Source organism: Camelina sativa, chromosome 14 (genome assembly GCF_000633955.1).
Source record: "Camelina sativa cultivar DH55 chromosome 14, Cs, whole genome shotgun sequence".
NCBI lineage: Eukaryota > Viridiplantae > Streptophyta > Magnoliopsida > Brassicales > Brassicaceae > Camelina > Camelina sativa.
The window spans coordinates 6,234,520-6,259,312 of NC_025698.1; the positions used below are offsets into that span (position 1 = coordinate 6,234,520).

At 36.8% G+C, this 24,793-nt stretch overlaps 6 protein-coding genes across 7 annotated transcripts; 3 read left to right on the plus strand and 3 right to left on the minus strand.

Moving 5' to 3' along the window:
• On the plus strand, positions 3,572-5,098 carry LOC104743284 (cytochrome P450 71B2-like). The gene is made up of 2 exons (XM_010464385.1): positions 3,572-4,279; positions 4,490-5,098. Exons 1-2 carry the CDS (start codon positions 3,572-3,574, stop codon positions 5,096-5,098), a joined length of 1,317 nt encoding a protein of 438 aa, XP_010462687.1.
• Positions 6,117-7,888, plus strand: LOC104739966 (cytochrome P450 71B28-like). The gene is made up of 2 exons (XM_010460450.2): positions 6,117-7,089; positions 7,173-7,888. Exons 1-2 carry the CDS (start codon positions 6,202-6,204, stop codon positions 7,758-7,760), a joined length of 1,476 nt encoding a protein of 491 aa, XP_010458752.1. The 5' UTR covers positions 6,117-6,201; the 3' UTR covers positions 7,761-7,888.
• Positions 7,952-12,100, minus strand: LOC104739967 (protein GLE1-like). Of its 2 annotated transcripts, XM_010460452.2 has the most exons (16): positions 11,893-12,100; positions 11,656-11,676; positions 11,376-11,540; positions 11,046-11,216; positions 10,826-10,937; positions 10,575-10,723; positions 10,283-10,445; positions 10,014-10,197; positions 9,775-9,884; positions 9,623-9,693; positions 9,279-9,360; positions 9,026-9,091; positions 8,851-8,934; positions 8,698-8,766; positions 8,475-8,606; positions 7,952-8,376 (listed from the first exon to the last, which is right to left on the minus strand). In XM_010460452.2, coding segments are annotated over exons 2-16 (1,851 nt in total). In that variant the 5' UTR covers positions 11,658-11,676; positions 11,893-12,100; the 3' UTR covers positions 7,952-8,085. The 2 variants fall into 2 exon arrangements, with proteins under 2 accessions (XP_010458754.1, XP_010458753.1); XM_010460451.2 differs by having other exon boundaries at positions 11,656-12,100.
• LOC104739968 lies at positions 14,426-17,783 on the plus strand. Its single transcript, XM_010460453.2, has 4 exons — positions 14,426-14,858; positions 16,351-16,598; positions 16,686-17,206; positions 17,294-17,783. Exons 1-4 carry the CDS (start codon positions 14,433-14,435, stop codon positions 17,749-17,751), a joined length of 1,653 nt encoding a protein of 550 aa, XP_010458755.1. The 5' UTR covers positions 14,426-14,432; the 3' UTR covers positions 17,752-17,783.
• Positions 19,915-21,641, minus strand: LOC104739969 (cytochrome P450 86B1-like). The gene has a single exon (XM_010460455.2). It carries the CDS (start codon positions 21,498-21,500, stop codon positions 19,917-19,919), a length of 1,584 nt encoding a protein of 527 aa, XP_010458757.1. The 5' UTR covers positions 21,501-21,641; the 3' UTR covers positions 19,915-19,916.
• On the minus strand, positions 22,471-24,248 carry LOC104739970 (cytochrome P450 86B1-like). Its single transcript, XM_010460456.2, has one exon. The coding sequence runs from the start codon at positions 24,151-24,153 to the stop codon at positions 22,564-22,566; it is 1,590 nt and encodes a 529-aa protein (XP_010458758.1). The 5' UTR covers positions 24,154-24,248; the 3' UTR covers positions 22,471-22,563.

Here is a 24,793-nt window from a genome sequence, read left to right on the forward strand (position 1 = left end):
GTCAGCGGTTCTAGTGATTTTAATCCCTAGAATGACATCCGCTAAACCCATATCTTTCATGTCAAATTGACCATGAAGCATATTTTTGGTTTGTTGGATTATGTTTTTATTGCTACCAATGATGAGCATGTCATCAACGTACAAACATAACAAAACATACCCACTAGGAGTAGTTTTAATGTATATGCACTTATCACATTCATTTATCTTGAAACCATTTGACATCATTACATTGTCAAATTTTTCATGCCATTGTTTTGGAGCTTGTTTAAGTCCATACAACGACTTCACCAGTCTACAGACTTTATTTTCTTGTCCTGGAGCAACAAACCCTTCGGGTTGTTTCATATAAATTTCCTCTTCTAAATCACCATTTAGAAAGGCGGTTTTTACATCCATTTGATGGATTTCCAGGTCTCTTAATGCTGCAATCCCGATTAGCATTCTAATTGATGTTATTCTCGTTACAGGAGAATAGGTGTCAAAGAAATCAAGACCTTCTTTTTGTCAGAATCCTTGCACCACAAGTCTAGCTTTGTACTTATCAATAGAGCCATCAGTTTTTAATTTTGTTCTGAAGATCCATTTACACCCTAGTGGTTTAAACCCTTCAGGTAGGTCAACTATCTCCCATGTATGATTTTGCATAATGGAGTTGATCTCACTATTAACGGCTTCCTTCCATAAAGGAGCGTCGGGTGTAGTCATGGCTTCATTATATGTTCTTGGTTCGTTCTCTGCAAGAAGAACCATCAAGAAATCTTCACCGTAAGTTTTTCCCTGGCGAGCTCGTTTGCTACGTCTAGGTTCTTTTTCTACTTGTTTTACCGAGGTACCAGAGGTACTGGCCTCATTAGTAGTGGTGATTGCATCTCTCTCTTCCCAAGTGCGTTTCAGATTTTGTGTATCCTTACACGGGAAAATATTTTCAAAGAAAGACGCATTTCTTGATTCCATTATTGTATTAACATGAATATTCGGAATATCTGATTTGTGAACCATAAACCGATAAGCACTACTGTTGTGTGCATATCCAATAAAAATACAATCAACGGTTTTAGGTCCGACAGTAACCTTCTTTGGAGGTGGCACTGCGACTTTAGCGAGGCACCCCCACACTTTTAGGTATTTGTACGATGGTACATTTCCTTTCCAAAGTTGATAAGGCGTATCGCCGGTTGTTTTGTGCGGTATTTTATTCAGAATGAGGTTTGTGGTAAGCAAAGCTTCCCCCCACAGATTCTGTGGTAACCCCGATTCCTGCAACATTGCATTCATCATTTCTTTCAGAGTTCGGTTTTTTCGTTCCGCAACTCCGTTAGATTCCGGTGAATAGGGAGCAGTAGTTTGATGTATAATACCATTTTCTTGACAAAAGTCATTAAAAGGTCCATCATACTCGCCTCCTCTATCACTTCTTACTACCTTGATAGTTTTTGAGAGTTGATTTTCAACTTCGGTTTTATATTCTTTGAATTTCTCCAAGACCTCGTCTTTACTACGTAACAAGTAAACGTAGCAATATTTTGTACAATCATCTATGAAAGTAACAAAATACTTTTTACCGCCTCTAGATTGTACGTATTTTAAATCGCACAAATCTGTGTGTATTAATTCTAGAGGTTTGGTTGCTCTTTCAACACGAGGTGATGGTGTTTTTGTGAGTTTCGCTTGAACGCATACTTCACATTTTTCTTTGGGTATTTTGCATTTTGGGATTATGTTCAAATTAATTAATCTTTGCAAAGATTTATAATTCACATGTCCTAATCGTTCATGCCATAAATTAGAAGACTCAACCAAATAAGCAACTGAATTTTTATTCATGGAATTGTTTGAAACAGAAGTAGAAGCTACATCATTTTTCTTAAGGATTGTTGCAACACACAGCTTAACAAGTCCTCCCTTAACAAAACCTTTGCCAATAAAGACACCATTCTTCCTCAGAGTCATCTGATCGGACGCAAGGTTAGCAGCAAAGCCATGCTTGCTCAATAGGGTCCCAGAGACCAGATTCTTCCTCATGTCTGGAACATGCTTCACGTTGTGGAGCGTGACGGCCATTCCGGAAGTCATCTTCAAGACCACCTTTCCGGTTCCAACGATCTTGGAGTGAGACACATTGCCCATCATCAGATTCTCACCAGACTTGGATTTCTGATAAGTGCTGAACATGTCTCTGTGAATGCAGATGTGGGTAGTGGCTCCAGTGTCGTACCACCACTCCCTTGGGTTCTCATTGTTCATCACCACATTTTCTTCCGTGACGACCGCACACAAGTCTTTTTCAGTCAAATTGGCTTGATTTTTACCCTTGTCTTTGCTGCGATATTCAGCGGTTTTGTGACCTTTCTTGCCACAGTAGCTGCACTTTCCAGCAATTTTAAAAACAAAAAGTATCATTGACGCACATGTCACATTTTATTGGATAATCTTCAAATTCATTCTATAAAGAGCGTCTTCAAGGGCAGCTACTAATCATCAATATCACTTCCAAGTCCAAGAAAAAAAAGTAAGTAGAAACAAAACTAAGATCCAAAAAAAAGAAAAATGGAGATCTTGATATATTTGTCCTGGGTTTTGTTGCTTACCCCCTTCTCCATTAATCTTTTTATAAAGAAGAAGAAAAACCCTAGTTCTAATCTTCGACTTCCTCCGGGCCCTCGAGGTCTTCCGATCCTTGGAATCTTGCACCGTTCCACAGGAGTGTAGGACCGCGAAAATCCAAATATTTTAGATAACGAATATGATGCATATGTAAAACGATAAAGAAAGAATAGATTCTCGGAGGCGAGATATGATCTCTTTCCATAACCCAAAGTAGCTCCCGCAGTGTGGCGGATTAGTGAGTACATGGATCCCAGGATACAACCGAGACGAGCCCGAATCACAGCACTTGATTTCGGACTCAAACGAACGTTGGCTCAACGATACACTCTTGATAACACTTACGTTTCTTAGAGAGAGAAAGAGGAGTGAGAGAGAGTTGGACTTTTGCTGTTTTGAGTTTTGTTTCTTCGCAAGTGTATGAAACAATGAACGAGAGAGCTCTGTATTTATATGGAGAGAACGACGAGATGCTCTCCACAAAATCTGGGCTCGTGGACTGAGATATCGGGGAGTTGAGGTGAGCTGAAGACGCGCCCGAGTATCACACGTTAGCGAGATTTCCGGAACGACTAACTCTTCCGTTTGGAGTTGATAAGATTTCAACTCTCGACTTCATTATGCAAAACGACATATCTTGTTGGACCTAAAGGCCCATTAACCAAGACCCAAACTCGAGCTCAGTTTGATACGACACAAAGGCATGTGTGGTTTGCGTAACGGTCACTCATCTCAAGCTAACCACTTCTCATTCATTATAACAACGATTTTGACAAGTAACTACACTATGTTATAGTGCTCATTACAAGGAATCCAAAGAATCCTTAAACCGGTTATTCCGATGATGGACATCACCGGAAAATTCACCGGAAAGATGGCTAAAGCTATGTTGTCAAAATTGTAGTTCCAACAAGGAGTCCCTCACAGGTGGTGGTATCAGCTGTCAGCCAAATACGGACCCGTGATGGCTCTTCCTCTAGGGTTTGCGTCAGCTGTTGTGATCTCCTCAAGAGAAGCAGCTGAAGAAGTTCTCAAAACCAATGATCTTGAGACATGTAGTCGACCAAAGGTGATGGCGGCACGTAAACTCTCGTATAACTTGAAAGACATCACTTTTGCACATTACAGTGACTCTTGGAGAGAGAATCGTAAAGTTTCGATGGTGGAGCTTTTGAACTTCAAAAAGCTTCAATCTTTTAAGTTCATAAGAGAGGAAGAGATGGATTTCGTGGTGAAGAAGATATCCAATTCGGCTTTGGAACAATCTCTCGTGGCCGTGGATCTAAGCCAGATTTTTATGTGTCTCGTCGCCAACATCTTATGTAGATCAGCGTTAGGACAGAACTTGCACACGAACAAGTTTTTTGACGAGAAGAAAATCGCAAAGCTTGTTGTACAAGGCTCCCTAGCCACATGTCATTTTGGTTTCTCTGATTTCTTTCCTGGCAAATTAGAAAACTTTGCAGATTGGTTGTTCCAAAGGAAAAAAGGACAACTAAAGAGAACGTTTAAGGAGCTTGATGACTTTTACCAACATGTGATTGATGATCACTTGAAGTCATTAGATGGACCGAAAAGTACAGATCCTTCTGCCGATATCGTTACCGGGATGCTGGATTTGGTTGATAAAAATGGAACTACTGATATGGATCAAGTCAAAGGAGTACTCATGGTACGTAAAACCTTCTATCATGCATCACTCGATAATCTTTATTTTCTCCTTTTTTTGTTTTCGAGTCCTATAAGTCTATAACACTCATGTGAATTATATATATACTGGCTAAAAAGATGATGTATCCATCTCCAACATTAACTGCTTAATTAACTACAACCACATATTTTTTCTTCTAACTATATGTGAATCTACTTTACATGCATGCAGAATATTTTTCTAGGAGGGATAGATACAATTGCCATAATTCTGATATGGGCAATGACAGAACTCATTAGAAACCCAAGAGTGATGAAGAAAGCACAAGAAGAGATTCGAGCTGTCCTCGGAGGGAAAAGAGAAAAGATCACTGAAGAAGACCTAGAGAAAGTTGAATACTTGAAGCTCATAGTCAAGGAAACATTAAGATTGCATCCATCAGTTCCATCTATACCTAGAGAATCAATGTCTCAATTAACGATCCAAGGCTATGATATCCCTGCAAAGACGTGGATGTACATCAACGTATGGGCGATTGGACGAGACCCCAAGATTTGGGAAAACCCTGAAGATTTCATTCCTGAGCGGTTCATTAATAGTGCTTTTAATTTCAAGGGACAAAACTTTGAGTTCTTACCCTTTGGTTCTGGTCGGAGAGCCTGTCCCGCGGTTTCAATGGCCAGCACTACATTAGAATTGTGTCTCTTGAATATGCTTTACTTCTTTGATTGGAATTTACCTAATGGGATGGTCGGCGAAGACATTGATATGGGAGATGTTGGTAATATCTCCTTTTACAAGAAAGAACCTCTCCTCCTTGTTCCCGTTAAACACCACTAACGAGATCGTCAAAAAAATAATTTCAATTAAACATTTGTCATTTTGTTTGAAAGCTTTAATTAAGTACACCTTTGAAGATTGTTTGTTGTATCTTTATCGCTTTTATCAATTAAAAAGTGTTTTAATTTCTTATATAAAAAAAAAGTATTTTACTCATTGTAGAGATAAAAAAGTGTTTCTATTACTTCTTTATTATTGCTATATTACTTTTTATATGAAATAAAACGTGTTTTTATTTCTTCTTTATCATTGCTAGATATCCATTAAGTATGTTTAATATCTTACTGAAAGAGTTTATTATCGGTCCAAGTGAGATCCGTTCGAGATAGAGTTATTATCACCAGGAGGCGTGTTAAAATCTCATATGTGGTCCTTGGTTTGAAGGAGAGATTGTTGGGATACAAACCAAATCACACATCTGATATTTAAATCATTAATATATAAAGAATTAGAGTCAATCTACTAATTGCCAATTGGTTTTTAGTTAGAAGTCCAAAATAAGCTCAAATTTAACACTTACTTTATTAAATTTATTTAAATTTGTAATTATAAAAGAAAATTTTATAAAACCAATGATATAAATGCATGTGTCAAATGGATATCCAAACAAAAATGAGAAACGTTTCTCAAAGAAGGATTTTCCTAAAGTACTCTCTTAAATTTGTTAATATATTTATTATTTAATTGGGTGAGAACCTCATCACCATCCACTTGATTTTTAGAAACAACTTCAATCCTCAGTATTTTCAAAAAATATAAACTGGATATTCACCCAATAATAAAGAAGAACATATATTAGTTTTTTTGTAGAATTGTAGTGATGGAGGGACGTTCTTAGAAATATCAAAACCCTATTACTCTATTAGAAGAGCCACGTAGAGAATGATCGGGGGGACACAAACTTCTACTTCCCATCCACGTAGAGAACGATGAGGCTAATGCTTTGACGCGAAACCAAGCTTACTATATTTGACCAAAGCTACTACTTTGGATTATTATCATATCTATCATCTTTTTATAAGAGTACATTATACGTGATAGAAATTGTATAAAAAGTGTAACATTGAAATACGAAACCCAGAAAAGAAACAGAGCCACCAAAAATGTCCATCTTCTTAATTTTCCTCTCCCTCTCCCTCGTACTACCCCTTATCTTAATCTTCTTGAAACCTTCGAAATGGAAGCTTCCTCCTGGCCCAAGGAAGCTCCCGATCATCGGAAACTTACACCAACGCCGAGAATTAAACCCCAGGAATCGTCGTGATCTCTCCGATAAGTACGGACCAGTGGTGCTCCTCCGATACGGATTCGTCCCCGTGGTGGTGATCTCGTCCAAGGAAGCAGCAGAGGAAGTTGTAAAGATCCACGATCTTGAGTGTTGTAGCCGACCGGAGACAGCCGGGACCAGAAGGATCTCTTACAACTTCAAAGACGTCGGATTCGCACCTTACGGTGAAGACTGGAGAGCGATGAGGAAGCTCTTGGTGATCGAGCTTTTCAGCTCGAAGAAACTTCAATCTTGTAGGTATATCAGAGAGGAAGAGAACGACTTGTGTGTCAAGAAACTCTCTGGTCTTGCTACGACACGATCTCCTGTGAAACTTGACAAAACCCTTTTCACTCTTGTCGGGAATATAGTGTGTAGGATCGGGTTCGGGCTAAATCTCCGTGGGTGTGAGTTCGTCCATGAAGATAGCATAGTTGATCTTGTGGACAAGTCTGAAGCGGTCATAAGGGAGTCTATGTTCTCTGATCTCTTTCGCGGAAGATTCGGTAGGCTCATCGAGTGGATCTCTGGTCAGAACAAGAGATTGAACAATCTTTTCTCGGAACTAGACACTTTCTTTCAAAATATTCTCGATGATCATCTTAATAAGCTTCGAAGAGAGAGCTCTGATATTATTGACGTGATGATCGATATGATGAAGAAGCAAGAAAGAAATGGAGATTCTTTCAAGCTCACCATTGATCATCTCAAAGGGATGATCTCGGTAAATATATAATGTTTCAAGTTCTTATTTAATCTTGCAACATACCATTCGTGACTTAAGTGTTTTGTTTCTATATATGTCAGGATATATTCCTAGCAGGGGTTAGTACAAGTGCTACCACATTGGTATGGGCAATGACTGAGCTGATCAGGAGCCCGAGAGTGATGAAGAAAGTGCAAGACGAGATTCGGACAACGCTTGGGGACAAGAAGGAGAGAATCACAGAAGAAGATCTAAGCCAACTTGACTACTTTAAGCTCATGGTCAAGGAGATATACAGGTTACATCCAGCAGCTCCGTTATTGCTCCCAAGAGAGGCATTGTCTCATATCAAGATCCAAGGATACGATATCCCTCCAAAAACACACATCATTATCAACGCTTATGCGATTGCACGTGATCCAAAACTATGGGAAAATCCAGATGAGTTCAACCCTGATAGGTTTCTCAACTGTTCCATAGATTACAGGGGACTCAACTTTGAGCTTATACCGTTTGGATCTGGTAGGAGAATGTGTCCAGGGATGACGATGGGAAACACACTAGTTGAACTGGGATTGTTGAACTTGCTTTACTTCTTTGATTGGGGATTGCTGGAGAAGGAAGAAGCCATGGAGATCATCACCGGAAATGAAGTTGCTCTTGACCTCGTTCAAGTTCTTCACCATTAAATATATGGTTTAATTTGGCTATGTAATGTTTGTAATACAGTAAGAGTAGTTATGAAATATGTCCATTAGTATACTTTCTCTTGCTTCTCGACAGTTCCGTAGATTACAGAGGACTTAACTTTGAGCTTTTACCGTTTGGCTCTGGTAGAAATGCTTTTAAAATAGAACTGATCATAAGTACCCTTTGACAGTGAAAGAAGAAGAAAATTTCTTGTATTTTGATTTTTCAAAGATTGGTTTGAACAAATGTGATCAGAGACGTTACAACAGTGTAATAAAAATGGAGAAAGGTACAGTATTTCATCTAACCAAATGATACATCAAATCAATAGTAGTTGTCTCTGTAATTATTCCTCTGGTAATATTGATTGTTATTCTGCGGACGATCTAACCCAGCAGTAAACTCCGTCGACAGGAGACTCGCCTTCATAGTTCTTCCTTCTGGTTCCTTGAGATACATTTTGTCATCCAAGTACGCCATTATATCGGCTATGATCAGTTGAAGATCCTTCGTGTCCTTTTTCGCCCTCAATCTCTGCAAGAAATGCTCTCTCACAACATTCACAACTTTCACAAACTGCGATTTGTACCGCTGATGAAGACCAAACCCTGCCGTCTACACACACACACACGAAAACAGATATCATCAGTTATGATTTGAAAACGTTTTTTTCTATTTACAATTGTCAATTGAAATCGGTGCTTTCTAAGGACCTGGAGAAAGGCGTTTAAGGCTGTTGCAGTAACTCTGTTGTTGGCTGAGATATTGTTAAGAAACCTGGCTAACCAAGCCCATCCATGTTCTATCCCATGAATGTTAGTAGCATTGCCACCTCGAATATCGGTCTGTAATTTATCAGACAAATAAGGAAACTTACATTACAGGACTACAGAAATGGCAATGCATAAGAGATAATTCATAAAAGAGGCAAAAAACCTGGACTAGTGCACCGTAGAGCCTCATTATGGAACTTAGGCGTTCATATGCTTCTGAATCCCAAGCTGTCTGAATTTATTAGAAATGATTATTAAGAAAAGCAAAGGTCACTAACAATTTTTGTCAAAATAATTTTTAAAGAAGGTCAGGTACCTGTGAGTTTACAATATGCTTAGGGACAGTGTAAATGCAAGCTTTGTGGAATTCAGCAAGAAGAATATCCATAGCTTGTGGAAACTGTGGGCATTAATGGTAGATGATATTCAATAACAGTAACAAGTACAAGAATCCACCGTAAAATATTGAAAATCAAAAGCAGATTTTGTACCTGCGACGTGACGTAAACAATGACGTAGCTGCATGCAAATGGGTTTCGGTCAGTGGTGGAGACCATCTGAAAGAATCAGCAAAACAATAATGGCATCCATCTCAGTCAGAAGATAATCCAACATATGAACATATCAAAGAGTTCTTTACCAATTAGACCCAAGCACAACAATTTTTGTCATTTTCAACATGCAACAGTACAATATGTATTTATGAATAGGTGAATGCTTAACTGAGCAGACATAAAAAGTTACCTTCTTCGCAAAAGTTGCAATACTGATGGATACCGGACAACTAGGGTCTTTAAATATTTTGACAATTTCATTGATTTTCGCACTGCAAAAAGCCCAAGCCAGAAATAGTTAAACACAAGGAAGAATTAACCAAACTCCATGAGGGACGCCTAAGCAAGGTTATACCAAATGCTTTAAAGTTGACATTTCACAAGTAAAACAAGATTCCCAGTATAAAATGCTAAAAAAAGATAGGCATATACCACTAGAGGAGAAAAGCAAAGCTGCAATGGAATGTAAAAGATGTTCTTAACCTTGTCAAGGGGAAAAACTGACAGATTACAGGCAGAAACCATGAACCATACCTTACATTATCTTTTACCCCAGTTATTTGCTTTATCACCCTTGCAATATGTTTTTCAAAACTGCTAAAGTCCTACAAATAGTAAAAACACTCATAACTTGTGAGCAAATATGGATGATAATACAGATTAAAACGTAAGAAATGGATAGGTACCTGATTTGAACTTGATTTTAGCGATTGGTTAATTGCTCCTAACTCTTCAAGCTTCTTCAATCTGTGCTTCTCCAATGTCAAAGCACTTTCTGCAGCTTGGATTGATTTACCTTCCACAATTAATAAAAAAGAACAGTACAAGAAATGAGATCACAAATTCACAATCGTCAATATGAGAAAGAGAGAAAAACCACAGAAACGCAGAAGAAATATATGTACTAAAATAGAAGATAACTAACCCCCAGCTTGAGCATTCGATGAAGCTGAACTACCAGCAACACTAAGTCTCTCTATCACAGCCTTCTCTTCTGCAAGTTTTTGTTCGGCAGCTTTGCGATCTGCTTCTTCCTTTTCAGCTACTTCTTTGGCTGCCTTTCTCTCAACTTCTTTCTTTGCTTCTTCAGCTCTGCTTTTTGCTAACACCTAAATATAAACAAAAGAGAAAGAGTTTAAACAAACTGAGTAGCCGAAGGATAACAAACAAATTGTTCAATCAACAAACACATACCTCAGCCTCTACACGAGCTTTTTCTTGACGTGTTCTCTCTTCTTGATGAGCCCTTTCTCTCCTCCTGGCTTCCTCCTCGCTCCTTATTTTTCTTTCTTCTATTTGCGATTTAATTTTATGTTCACGTTGGATTGCAGTCAGATGGGTATCAAGTGCTTCAGCACTAGAAAACAATAACAAGAAAAACTCATTACTTCCCAAAATTTTGAGACATTAGAATAAAGTAAATCACAGCATATGAACTAAATTGACAAGAAAATGTATTCCTGAAACTAGAATGCCAGTATCTTACACTTTACGCTGATATTGAAGATCAAGTTTCCGTTCTACTTCTTTTCGAGTTTCACTGTACTTTTCAACCCGGGCTAATGCAGAGCGAGACGTTTCAACCTCATTCATTATTTCCATTTCAACAACAGTTACTTGATTCCTAATGTCGTCCTGGTATCAAGAGATCCACAATCAATTAGTTAAGTACACCAATCGAAATAAAACATTCAACAATATGTACCTTGTTATCAACAAAAAAACAATTCTACCCACCTTAATTTCGGTTTGGTGGTTGTTATTCACATCATATAGGGCACTCTCAGCCAGACCCATCTTATTCATCATATAGTCAGGTTCATGGTCAAACTCATCATCAGATTCATCACTGTATGAGCAACAAAAAACAACAAATAAAATACATCAAACAACACTGAATACGACTTTCTTAATTTTGAAACAAGCTACCAAGGACGAGTTGGTGGTAGGTGATCACCTCAAGTATATTTCATCACAGGCAAAACGTCTCCCCACTGTACATATTTGACTATAATCTTTGTCTTCTTCTTCTTCTTCTTCTTCTTCTTCACTCTCTTCATCTTCATCATCACTCTCCATCTCATCTTCTGATACATGCATTACAAATCCTCCACCACTCCTTCCCATCCTATTAACACGCCAACGAACATCAGAAACAATCTATACTTCTAAATTATAGCTAAATCAATGAAGACAGATATTTCTAAGTACGTTGTTATCAATCCCAAATCAATGTAGAACTCTAGAATGAACTTAAACATAGATCAAAAGAGAGATAGATATATACCGTGAGGTTGAGTTAGTAATTGGCTGGGGAAACTTTGAAAAGGCATTGAGCTTTTTTTCAACAGACTCAATCTCAGATACTAAGCTATGGAAATTCCAGTTAGGCTCAGGATCAATACTAATCCCATCAACGTTTCTTGGACAACGAGGTTCCACAACAATTCCCCTGCAAAATTGAAAAAAAAATTAAGCAAAAATTCGAAATCAAAATCTCAGTAAAATCACAAAAACTTTGCGAATAATGGGAAATTCGAATGAGCCTAGTAAAGAAGAGAGCTTACATTATTCAAATCTGCGATGCCCTGATTTAAAAACAAAAACAATTACACAATCCGTGAGATTCCTAGATAAACCCTAAACCCCTCTTTCAATACAATACAATACAACAACAAAAGAAGTTGGTTCACTCATAGGATCGCTTGAATTATTATATTCATTGCTTCCACAAGAGATCGTCTCTGGCTTCTTTCTCTCTCTCTCTCTCTCGGAGGAGCGATAAAACCAAACTCATGCCTTACCTTAACTAAACTAAACTATCTGAATTGACGAATCCTCTGCATCGACCGTTCTAAACTTTAACTCGAATGCGAGTTTTTTTATACGCAATTGGGAACGAAGCGTAAAACGAACGCTCCTATGTTTTAGGATTCGATTTTAACCCAAAATTAAAAAAAAAAAAAAAAAACGGAAACTTTAGGATCGGTGAATTGGAAATAACGAACCAAACCCAGACAAGAGAGGATCGCGTCGTTTCTTTCTACTGAACCCCTAGACTTGAAACGACGTCGTCTGGATAATAAGAAGAAAACCGACCGGTTATCTTTAACCGTCGGTTTAAATCAGATCGCTTCAAGAAGTCTGCAATCGTATTAAAAAAATAAAATCGTGTGTTAAGGACAAACACCAAAAAAGGAGTAATTTTTTTTTTTTTTTTTTTTTTTTTTTTTTTTTTTTTTTTTTTTTTTTTTTTTTTTNCAAAAAAGGAGTAATTTACTTTTGGATGTGTAGGTTAAACTTGAGCGGGTCGTTTGAGTTGAGTCCAACGCTTTTAAGTCTCTCTTAACTTGTGATTTTGTGAAAAAGTGTAGTGGAATTCTTAATTACGAGGGAGTAATTGTTGTATCTTGGAAACAAAACTTTACATTCAAAGTTATAGTATAAATTTCGACTTTTTTATTTGTACATTTTTTCCCATGACTCTTTTACCTTTTTTTTTTTTTTTGGGTCACATGTTATAAATTATGAATAATAGCTGCAAATAATCTTTTTTTCTTTTCTAGTAGTATTTTATAGTGAAATTAAATACGGTTTATAATTTTTCCTGTAAAGTGAAAAAAAAAACTGAAAAAGATAATATTCGATTATTTGAATTTATAATGAATCGTTGATCTCGTAACTAGAATGGAAGGATTTTAATTACAAACTAGTAGCTAAGTACAATGCTTTTTTGGGTTTTTTTTTGGTTTTACATGAAACAGCTCAGGTGAAATAGTTGTAATACAGCTCAGGTAAATAAATGACATTAAATTATTTATATAAATAAGTAAAGAGATTCAGATAGTTGGTAAAGCATTTGGTTTTTGGGTACGTACACATTAAACGCATATATCAACTACATTAGTTGACAATATAACAAACACTGTTGAAAAAAATGGAAAGTTATCGACTCTCGACAAAGCATTCTAGATTCTAATTGACAAACTTCATACTATAATTCATTATTACATTTTAATCCTGATTTAGTTGTTACACTAATGGTGATCAGTTGACAAAAAATATGTGTAGGCTCATTCGAATTATAGAATCAGAGGAAACTTTAATAGGATAAAATCACAAAAACTTTGCGAATAATGGGAAATTCGAATGAGCCTAGTAAAGAAGAGAGCTTACATTCAAATATAATTTGTCATAAAATTGTTCTTCCTTCATAATTAATGATGAAAATTGATAGAAATCAGAGGAAACTTTAATAGGATAATAGTTTCTTTTATTGTCTTTAGACTTCTATTTATACAATGTCATAACTTGTCTAGCAAATTCGTTACATATTCAATAATGGTAAATTTACTGATTTGACAATAGGAGAATATTACACAAATATTAACTCTCCATTTAATTTGATCTCGTAATCTTCAAGATTTCCTAAAAATCATGCTCATTAAGTGGATGCTAATTTGGCATTATGATCCCGCCTCTTTGGTGCGGTGGTTACCGGTGTCCCCTCAGCCTCTCCTCCCCATCACGCCTGCTTACCAAGTTCTCTAACCTGCATCTTACCAACTTGTTGAAGTCCTTCCATAAAAGCTTGATGAATTGTGGCATTATGACCTCAACTCCAAGGAGTTGTGGTTACCTCAATCTCTTCAAGCAACGCCTACCCTATCTTAAAACTGCAACCATCGATCCAGTTGCTGATAATCAGAGCTTTGCTCGACCCTTTATCAAAGCCCTACTTCGTGTAGACTGTCTCATTCCGGTGAGCTCTCCAGCTTTGGCCATTTCAACGCCGCTTCGTCTTCGACTCAAGACAGTGGTCATCCTTTATTTCAGTGACTTGCTCATTGATGACGCATCGATACTTCTTGATCTCACAGGTTCCGAGTTGCTTTCTAGCTTCTGGTTCATAACTCTCAAACCCCGTTTTATTGACTGCCCTTATCTATCTTTGTATCCTTGTTGTTTTAAGCTATTAGGTTCCCCCTTTTATGCTGCTGTCTAACTCTATCTTTTGTTTGTACTCCCGTTTTTCTTCTAATGGAATGAAAACACACATTTGATCAAAAAAAAAAAGTGGATGCCAATTCGAGTCGAGATATATATTTTTGCAGGCGTGAAAAAGGCTTTTTATGATATATGAGAATATCAGATACGTTAGAGGGGAACTAATATTAAAGTGAGAATAAAAAACATACCTTATTGTTAATGATATATAAATAGTAAAGGAAGAACAATTTTATGACAGAGACATTAATTTACTCCTCAACCCTCTCTCTATCTCTCTATAAATAAGACTATTGTCAATATGATTCTCCAACACACAAACAACTTCATAAAAGAAATGACTACAAAAGAGCCAAAACGCATGTTCTACATTTTCCCATTCTTCTGTTTCTTCTTTTCATTCATTGCACAACAGACCGTCCCAAACATGGCTTATCCCCTCTCCACGAGCTCCCGTTGGATCGTCGACGAGAAAGGTCAACGGATAAAGCTCGTGTGTGCGAACTGGCCATCCCACCTCCAGCCTGTTGTAGCGGAAGGGCTGAGCAAACAACCCGTGGATGCAGTGGCCAAGAAGATAGTGGAAATGGGTTTCAATTGTGTTAGGTTAACTTGGCCGTTGGATTTGATGACTAATGAGACATTGGCTAATAATATCACAGTGAGACAATCTTTTCAAAGCCTTGGTCTTTATGATGATATTGTTGGCTTCCAAACTAACAACCCCTCCATTATTGATCTCTCCCTCATTGAAGCTTACAAGGTACACTCTCTTTTTATAATATCTCTAGTTTCTTGAATCTAAATATTACTAGTACGTTTCATTTATGATTTCTCTTTTGGCCATTATCATTTTGAGGTTTATATTCTTCGTCTTTCTTTTTTTCTAGTTACATTGCCATTTGAATTAGACCAGCAAGAAATTTAGCGGGCTAGAGATTGAATTCTCTCATGCAAATATTGAAAAGACGTTTTCTGAATATATATATTTTTAGGAAGATTATTTTAATATTTAGAACACCTGCAAGATATATCGTACGTATGTATAGACATAGATATTTCAAAAAAAAGAAGTCATATGCATAGACATACACGTGCACGTCAGTACATCCTTTACATGTGTCATGTGAATATATAACAACTTTTCTAATTACACATAAACAAAATTTAATAGTAGTTGTTTAATATATATTAGTATATTTGATCAGTATATATCTAAAGTAGTTATATTTCCATGATATATCGTTCGACTTTACATCTTTCATATGAAACTAAATGAGATGACTACAATATCCTCCACCCAATAGACTAAACATTTATCGTCTGCAAGAAATTACGAAAAATTGGTCTTTCATGTACCTTACGCATGTGAATTATATCTTTATGCGAATAATTATGATTTTAAAAATTTATAATTATTCGTATAAAGTTTTAAACTAGCAAGGCATATAGGTGGTAGGTGGACTTATGTATAAAACTTTTAGGGAAAGATATCTTTGCATTAAAAATGTATCTGTTCAACTAATTTTTAAAGTCCAAAACAATTATTCATTTTTAAAAGAATTGATAGAAAGAACAATGTTTCAAGTTTCGATGTTGCTTATCAAACAACTACACGTATTGAAAATGTAGAAGAACCAATCTGGCTAAAGAACACGTCAACTCTTGAAGGAAAATTTTACATGTACAAAATCCATAATCAATTTTCAGTTGGGGTTTGGTTGGGACTTGTTATAATTTAAATTTTTTTAGTTAAAACAAAATTTCTGAAAAGAGAAAAACATAATATTCCGGTACGGTCTATGCTTGAGATATGTCATTAATCAATTTCTTAATTAAAAATTGTTTGGTAGTGGGTAAATGTGAAGTTAATGTTTAACTCCACAACACATAACACTCGTGGCGTTTGTTTGGCATTTTTCCTTTTCTGCGCAAATAAACTAAGTCTATTTCTCGAGGACTTGTTCTGTCCGTAGTGGTATATATTTTGCATCTGTATAATCGATAATTATTGCATACATGATTGTTTTTGTTTTGCAAATGAACAAGAGTACCACTTGTGAACGATGTCGATATGATTAGACTTTGTTCCTGATTTTCAAGGGATAGATCACATGTCATGAAACTGTTAATAAATCCACGTCATAAACCTAAAACCAGCAATCTTAACCCAAACCGCAATCTTGTAAACGAAAGAAGTGAAATTCAAATGCCAATGATGATATAATCTTTCTTTTCCTTTTTTTGTTCTGCAGATGGTAGTTACTACATTAGGAAACAATAATGTGATGGTGATATTGGACAACCACCTAACCAAACCAGGGTGGTGCTGCGCCAACAATGACGGTAACGGTTTCTTCGGTGACCAGTTCTTCGATCCCACCGTATGGGTTACCGCTTTGAAGAAAATGGCGGGGACATTCGACGGTGTCTCTAATGTCGTTGGCATGAGTCTAAGGAATGAACTTAGAGGGCCTAAACAAAACGTTAACGATTGGTTCAAGTACGGTAACATTTTATTATTTAGTCTATGCGCGTACGTACTATTCTGATTATAAGCTGATTTAATTTTGTATTTAATGCACGTAAGGTATATGCAACAAGGAGCAGAAGCAGTTCATTCAGCAAACAAGAATGTACTTGTGATTCTTTCCGGTCTCAGCTTCGACTCCGATCTCTCCTTTGTTAGGTCTCGACCCGTAAAACTATCATTCACGGGTAAACTCGTCTTCGAGCTCCATTGGTATTCTTTCAGTGATGGAAACTCGTGGGCGACCAATAACCCTAACGATATGTGCGGTCGGGTCCTAAACCGGATAGGAAATGGTGGCGGTTATCTCCTAAACCAAGGCTTTCCGTTGTTCCTCAGTGAATTTGGTATAGATGAAAGAGGAGGAAACACTAATGATGATCGCTATATTGGGTGTTTAACCGGTTGGGCGGCTGAAAATGACCTCGATTGGTCGCTTTGGGCTCTTACTGGAAGCTATTACTTAAGACAAGGTGTGGTTGGGATGATTGAGTATTATGGTGTGTTGGATTCGGATTGGATTAGTGTTCGGAACTCAAGTTTCTTGCAAAAAATATCTCTTCTTCAGTCTCCGCTTCAAGGTGCATGCATATACCACAAAAACTTGTTAAAAGTTCAGTTTTTATATAACATTTATGTTTAATTATTAAATTGATTTGGTTTACTAGGACCGGGCCCTCAAACCGATGCTTACAATCTGGTTTTCCATCCTTTAACCGGACTATGCATGGTACAATCTCTCAATGACAAGGCAATGCTTACTCTTGGACCGTGCAACAGTTCCGAACCATGGAGCTACACTAAACAAGCACTAAGAATCAAAGACCAGCCTTTGTGTTTACAGAGCAACGGACCAAATAACCCGGTTACGATGACTCGAACGAGCTGCTCTACATCCAGTTCGAAATGGCAGAACGTCTCAGCCTCTAGGCTGCACCTATCTTCAACAGCAAGTAACAATACTTCTCTTTGCCTTGACGTAGATGCAACCAACAATAACGTGGTGGCTAATGCTTGCAAGTGTCTGAGCAAAGACAGCTCGTGTGAGCCAATGAGCCAGTGGTTTAAAATCATTAAAGCCACAAGGCCATTAGAGGGATCGAGTTTGCATAAAGAGATGTTGTAAAGCACTTGCCTTACTATAACTAATTAGAAATTTAATTTAGTGAACAAATATTACTTTTAAATTACAATTTTTTTTTACATTATAAAATTGCTTGATTTATCATTTGTTTTAAGTAAGACTAGGTATGGGTATTATGTTAATTAAATTTAATTAATTTAATAATGATAAAGTATGAGAATATTTTTAGAAATATGCCCCTTTCACCTATTCATTTTCAAAAATATCGATTTTTAAATATGCAAAATTATAAAGTTTTATAATCCCAAGATATTTCTAGATAGTAACTACCACTTAGAGACTCGATCCAAATATTTATAAGGTTTTGAAATGTTTTTAAATAGGTATTTATAAATTATATATAAAATTTTACACACACACATATATAGGAAGGTTATGTATATTTTTACATTCTTCCCCAACTTGAGCAGTTCCTTGTCCATGTCGTCGATAGTGTTCCAATTGTCGTATGTAGTCTTGCCGCAATTCATAAGTTGTTTCTCGCTCATACCTTTGACATGTCCGATGACAAACCTAGAATTTTTTTTAGGTTTGGATTCTCTATTTTATATTTAGGATATAGTTTTGAGGGAGTAGTGTTTAGTATTTGGAGTTTTGGGTTTAAAATTTAGTTATATTATATACTAAAAAATGTATTATTGAAAATAGACAAAAAAGAGTATTTTTGCAAAAAGATATAGTAAAAAGGGTATTTGTGCAAATGTCCCTAGTTTTATTTGGTACTTTTGACCATTCGAGCAAAACAAATATATTGTAAATAATTAAAATGAATATTTACTATGATATTCAAAAATTCAGTTGAACAATATCTTTCTTTTTTGGGATCAGATCTATAAGTTTATGGTACAAGTCAATGATACTTTTGTTTGTTTTGGAAATTAACAAAGTGTGCATTCAGTTCTTTGTGTTTATGATAATATTTTGTACACTTTCTTCATGATAATTTCGATGTACAAGGCTCAATATGTGCTTTCAGGTTTTCCCCTATTATCGAACACATTAAATCCATTGATCTGAAATTGGTTTTGAGAAAAAACTGAAAATTCATTAGAATCAACTATATCATGAACCATTTATTCATTGAAGTAAGAGAGACATGTTTGGATACATGTGGAAAATAAAGCACAATTGTATGTTGGATCATAAGAACGAAATATAATGATTAGTATACTATAAAAATGTATTACAATTTTTTTTTGATGTAAGAGAGAATTATGGAAAATTAATTTAATAATTGTATTACAATAGTTTATTTCATTAAAACATTGTATACTTTTATAAATAAAGTAAATATATAAGAAATAATCAAACATCTAGATAAAAATAAAGATGATTTCTTTAGATTGATTATTTTATTGTGCAATGATCAAAATTAATATTTTTTGAATCGGATAATTTTTTTTTTGTATAGTCATCATATGTTTATTATACATTTATAATTTAAAATTTAAAATGATAAGAAAACAAAGAAAGAAAGAAGCAATACAAAAAAACAAATAATTTTTTTATGTATCTGATTCTGTGATTTTTTTTATCTTCACTAAATAATAAATCTTCAGTTAATCTATAGAAAACTACTTGAGGAGTAAATTACGTAACTAAAGAAACGGGGTAAATCCGTAAATAATAAAACTCATGAGGAGTAAAAAACAATTGAACAAAAATTCGTCTTCCAGATCACCACCACCGTCGATGCGGCCGTGGCATAACTTCAATCCAACGCCGATAAAAAGCCAGATCGATCGATGGGTCAACACGCGGCTCGTGAATAGCGTTGTGCTACCGGAAGCAATCGTCGAAAAGACTCTGATGAGTCATTCGCTGTGGTACACACTCTCTCTCAATCCTATCCTTAGAAGTTTTTGTTAATCAGTTGGATTGAATTATCTGAGTTTAGGATTTGTTCTTACATGATCTTGACCAATGCATCTTTCTGTGACAATGCAATGTGTTGTGCTGTTGTGTTAGATATGAGTTTATGGAATGATCTTAAACTCCATTAAGGCTTAGGTGGTAGAAAATGTGAAGATTGTTACATTGTGGTTTTGGATACTAAACATGAAAAAGTCTTTATCTTTTTGCAAACCCTTCTACAGGGGAACATGACTTGAGTACCTTAGTCTTGACTCTTGAATGTGTATCTTCTTCTATTCCAGGGACTTTGGCGAGATGGTTACCTTGAGACCATGCTTCATGTACAAGGTGGTTGTAACTCTGGGGACAACGATATGATCTTTAACAACTTTGATTGAGTATCTCAACAAGACTGAAGCAGCCACTGTCTTCATCTGTAGGTAAGCAAATGTTTTCCCTAAACACAGCCTTGGTCCAGCGTTAAACACAACGTATTTGAATTGGTCATCGCTCACAAAGTTCCCTACTTGGATCCATCTCTCTGGTTTGAATGATTCACAGTCTTTTCCCCAAATGGATTCTGTCCTTCCCATGGCGTAAGTTGCAAAGTAAACCCGTGAACCTTTACGTATGAAAGTCCCATCCGGGAAAACATCGTCTTCAGTGGCTTGTTTCATTTCCATTGGTATTGGAGGGTAAAGTCTCATGGTCTCTGAAAGTGCTGCTTGTAGATATACCATGTCGTTTAGTTCTTTGACCGTGAAGAGACTCTCGTTTTTGCTTGTTTCTTGATGATCCCCTCGTTTTTTCAATATTTCTCTGATCTCACGGATGATTTTGTTTTCAACTTCTGGGTGTTTCTGTATCACCCAGAAGAACCATGTAAGTGCAACTGAACTCGTGTCTCTTCCTGCTAAGATGAAACTTGTGCAGAACTGTCTAAAGAATTTGATAGTGGAAGGATCTTTTTCATCAGTCTTCTTGTGACTTTCTACCTCAATAATCCTTGAGAGGACATCGGATCTGTTACCTAACGTTTTTTCCTCCTTGAGCTTGCAGATACGATCCACAACTATCTTGTCTACAAACTCATGAACAACCTCAACAGCTTTCCTGAGACTTTTCTCATACCCGATGTCGAGGAACCTCAGGGACTTCCATATAAAAGGAGGAATCATGAATCTAAACAGTGTAGATTCCGTTGCTTCTTCAAAAGCTTGAGCGAATGGAACAAGGGGAAGATCAGAATCCAGAGTTCCAGGGTCATCACCTAGACCCGCGATGCAGATGTTGTCAAATGTCAAGCGCAAGAGCACATCTTGGAGGTCGAAAGCCTCTTGTGACTTTGCGAAACTCTCCATCACCTTCAACAGCTTCTCCCTTACCAAGTCTTGTGTTGTCTTAAAGGAATGCTCCACGAACCGGGTTGAATGCATTTCGGTTATGATGATCCGTCGTTGCTCCTTCCAAGACTCAGCATCAGCATTAAAGATACCATCCTCGAGCAGATCAGTGAACCGGTCTTTAAAGAAGGTGCCTTTGGGGAAGTTCTTGAAATTAGTCTTGAGCATGTACTCGACATTCGCAGGGACACAAGTCACAGCTCCAGAAGAGCCACTAAGCCACATTCCGTTATAGAGAAATGTACCTTGGCATTTTGTTAAACACCTTGTGACCCAACTATAGACTTCATTCCTGTGAAAGAAGAACTCTGGAGTGATTCCAAACACTGGCCATATCGTTGGCCCCTCCTTTTTGGTTATCTTCTCACGGAGGCAACAGAAAACAAAGAGTCCCAACAACGCGAGAGAAGCATCGGAAAGACAAAGATGATTATAAACCCTCTCTGTTAAAGACATGGAAGACGTTTGAGACATTGATAGTTAATCTCAGTGAAATATCTCTGTTTTTGTACTTGGGGTCAGATGGAAAGTTATTGTTTGATGTGAAAGTGTAATAAGTAACCTGAAGAGTCAAATAGTATTTGAATAAATATTTATTATCATGCGTTTTCTGTTTTGGCTTAAGAACTCCACTTTTTGTTGCAATCTTCAGGGAGAGACAGTTTAGCTCTGAGGAATTTAGTCAATTTTAATAAAAGATGAAGTTTCTTGTGGGACACGAAATGTTAATGTTCGTACTAACGCAAATTGTATGTTTGGCAAAATGCGCGCAAAGAATGCTATCAAAAATGCAAAACTTGCGTTCATGTCTTTGGTGACACCACCTTATAAATTGTATCAAACTCTGGAAATTGGGACTTATTGCTCTTATACTACAAAATGGGCATGGGCCTCAAATATCTAAATCCAAGTTCTGTTTTTTTTTTGGCAGTTTGGATTTGTATGGAATATGTTGGTGAGATTGTATATACACTGAGTTCTCACTTCCTATGTTAATAATGCTTGGTTTAGCAATTAGCATCATCATCGTTGTGATCAAGAAGTTCCATTTTGTATGTACAGTAGTATATTTCATTATTTTGGATGTTCATAACTGGAAATGGACCGTAACAAGACAGAAATTAATATAAAGAGGCCCAATATTTTGGTTTGTTGAGTTAGAGCTTGTTGAATTGAATCTGTCCATTAGGTTGGAATGATACCTTTTGATAATCATTTAGAGCTGTTCTTATAGGAATGAGACGTCACGTAAGACCTTGGAAGCCAGTGGTTTAAGCCTGAGCACAAGAAGCTGATGTAAAGCAATCTTTCATGTTACTCCATGGATGAATACATTTCTTCAGTCTTGAAATATATCAAATGAGTTATTTGACAGAACATGCAACACACATTGTACAATGTATTGAGATGATTAGTAGTTAACTCCAAAACTGGTATATACTTTTTCATTGAGATTTGTAAAATGTCAAAAAATATTAAACTGTGGTTTTAAGCAATAGAATTGAGTTCCTGTAAGGTATTTTAGTTTACAACTCTTCTACATGGAACATGACTCAAGTCTCGTTTCTTCCAGCGACCTTGGTGTGATTGTCACTTTGAGGCCGTACTTCATGTACAAGTTAGTCGTGACTCTAGGAACAATGGCGTGATCTTGAGAAACCTTGATTGAATACCTCAACAAAACTGAAGCAGCTATCATCTTCATCTGCAGGTAGGCAAATGTTTTCCCTATACAAAGCCTTGGCCCTGCGTTGAACACAACATATTTGAACTGGTCGCCACTGACAAACTTCCCTGCTTGGATCCATCTCTCTGGTCTGAAACTTTCACAATCTTTTCCCCAAATTGATTCCATCCTTCCCATGGCATAGATTGAGAAGTAAACCCTTGAACCTTTTCTTACGAACGTCCCATCAGGTAACACATCATCTTCAATGGCTTGTTTCATTTCCATTGGAATTGGAGGGTAAAGTCTCAGTGTTTCTGAAAGTGCTGCTTGTAGATATACCATGTTGTTTAGTTCTCTGACCGTGAAGAGGCTCTCAGTTTTGCTATTTGGAGAATCCCCTCGCTGTCTCAATATATCTCTGATCTCACTGATGATTTTGTTTTCAACGTCTGGATGTTTCTGTATCACCCAGCAGAACCATGAAAGTGCAACAGAACTTGTATCTCGTCCAGCTAAAATAAAACTTGTACAAAATTGTCTGAAAAATCTGATGGTGGAAGGATCAATCTTGTTTCCCTTTCTATGACTCTCTGTCTGAATGATCCTTGAGAGAACATCAAATCTACTATCTAACGTTTCTTCCTCCTTGAGCTCGCAGATACGATCCACGATCATCTTGTCGACGAACCCATGCACGACCCCAACAGCTTTCCTTAGACTTTTCTCATACCCGATGTCGAGGAACCTCATGGGTTTCCATATAAATGGAGGGATCATTAATCTAAACAGAGTAGACTCTGTTGCTTCTTCAAACGCTTTAGCGAATGGGACTTGAGGGAGATCAGGAGCTAGAGTTTCGGGGTCATCACCTAGACCCGCTATGCAGATGATGTCAAACGTCAAGCGTAGGAACACATCTTGGAGATCGAAAGCTTCTTGTGACTTTGCGAAACTCTCCATCACCTTTAACAGCTTCTTCCTTACTAAATGTTGTGTTGTTTGAAAGGAATACTCCACAAACCGGGTTGAATGCATCTCGGTTATGATGATCCGTCGTTGCTCTTTCCAAGATTCATCGTCAGCATTGAAAATACCATCCTCGAGCAGATCACTGAACCGGTCTTTAAAGAAGGCACCTTTGGGGAAGTTCTTGAAGTTAGTTTTGAGCATGTACTCGACATTTGCAGGGATACAAGTCACAGCTCCGTAAGACCCATCAAACCAAATTCCTCGGTAAAGAAACGTACCTCGGCAGTTTGTCAAACTTTTTGTGACCCAACCGTAGACATCATTCATATGAAAGAAAAACTCTAAAGTAATTCCGAGCACTGGCCATAGCATTGGTCCACGCTTGTTGGTTAACTTCTCACGCAAGCAGCAGAAAATAAAGAGCCCTAACAAGGCAAGAAATAGATCGAAGAGAGAAAGATGATTATAAAGTCGCTCTGTTATAGACATTGTAATTTTTCTCTCAGTGAACTCTCTGTTTTGTTGTTTGTGGTGATGTCATTGTTTCAAGAGTATTTGAGGAAAGATTTGTGATACATAACATGTTTTGATTTTGGAATTACATTTGCTGTCTTCGTGTATAATTGGTGTATTTGAAGAAGATGAAGGTTTCTTGTTTGAGACGGAAACGGAACGTAGTTAGGCTATTGCAAATTGTGTGTTTATTGAGAAAAAAACGTGAAAGAATGAATGATTCCAGAAAAAATGCAAATGTGCCTGTCATGTCTTACGTGAGTATGTCTGACATAAGTGTGTATTATCTTTTTGGCTATTCAGTATTATACTGAAGATACAATGAAACTCTTTAGAATTAGCAAACAAAAGAAATAATTACAACGAATAATTCTGAAAGAGGATTATAGAAGTTTGACAGTAAGCAGAGGTCCAAAAACAGAGAACAAGAGATGTTTAGTTTTAGATATGTTAAAAGAGTAATAAAGAGTCCTATATATATATATTCACTTGTCTGCCTCTTATTAGAATCCCTAGTTGTGAAATAACATCCCACTGATTCAACACAGTCAAAAAGACTAGAGCAAGTGTCAGATATCAACATTTACCACTCTTACAAGTGAAAGACCTATAGATT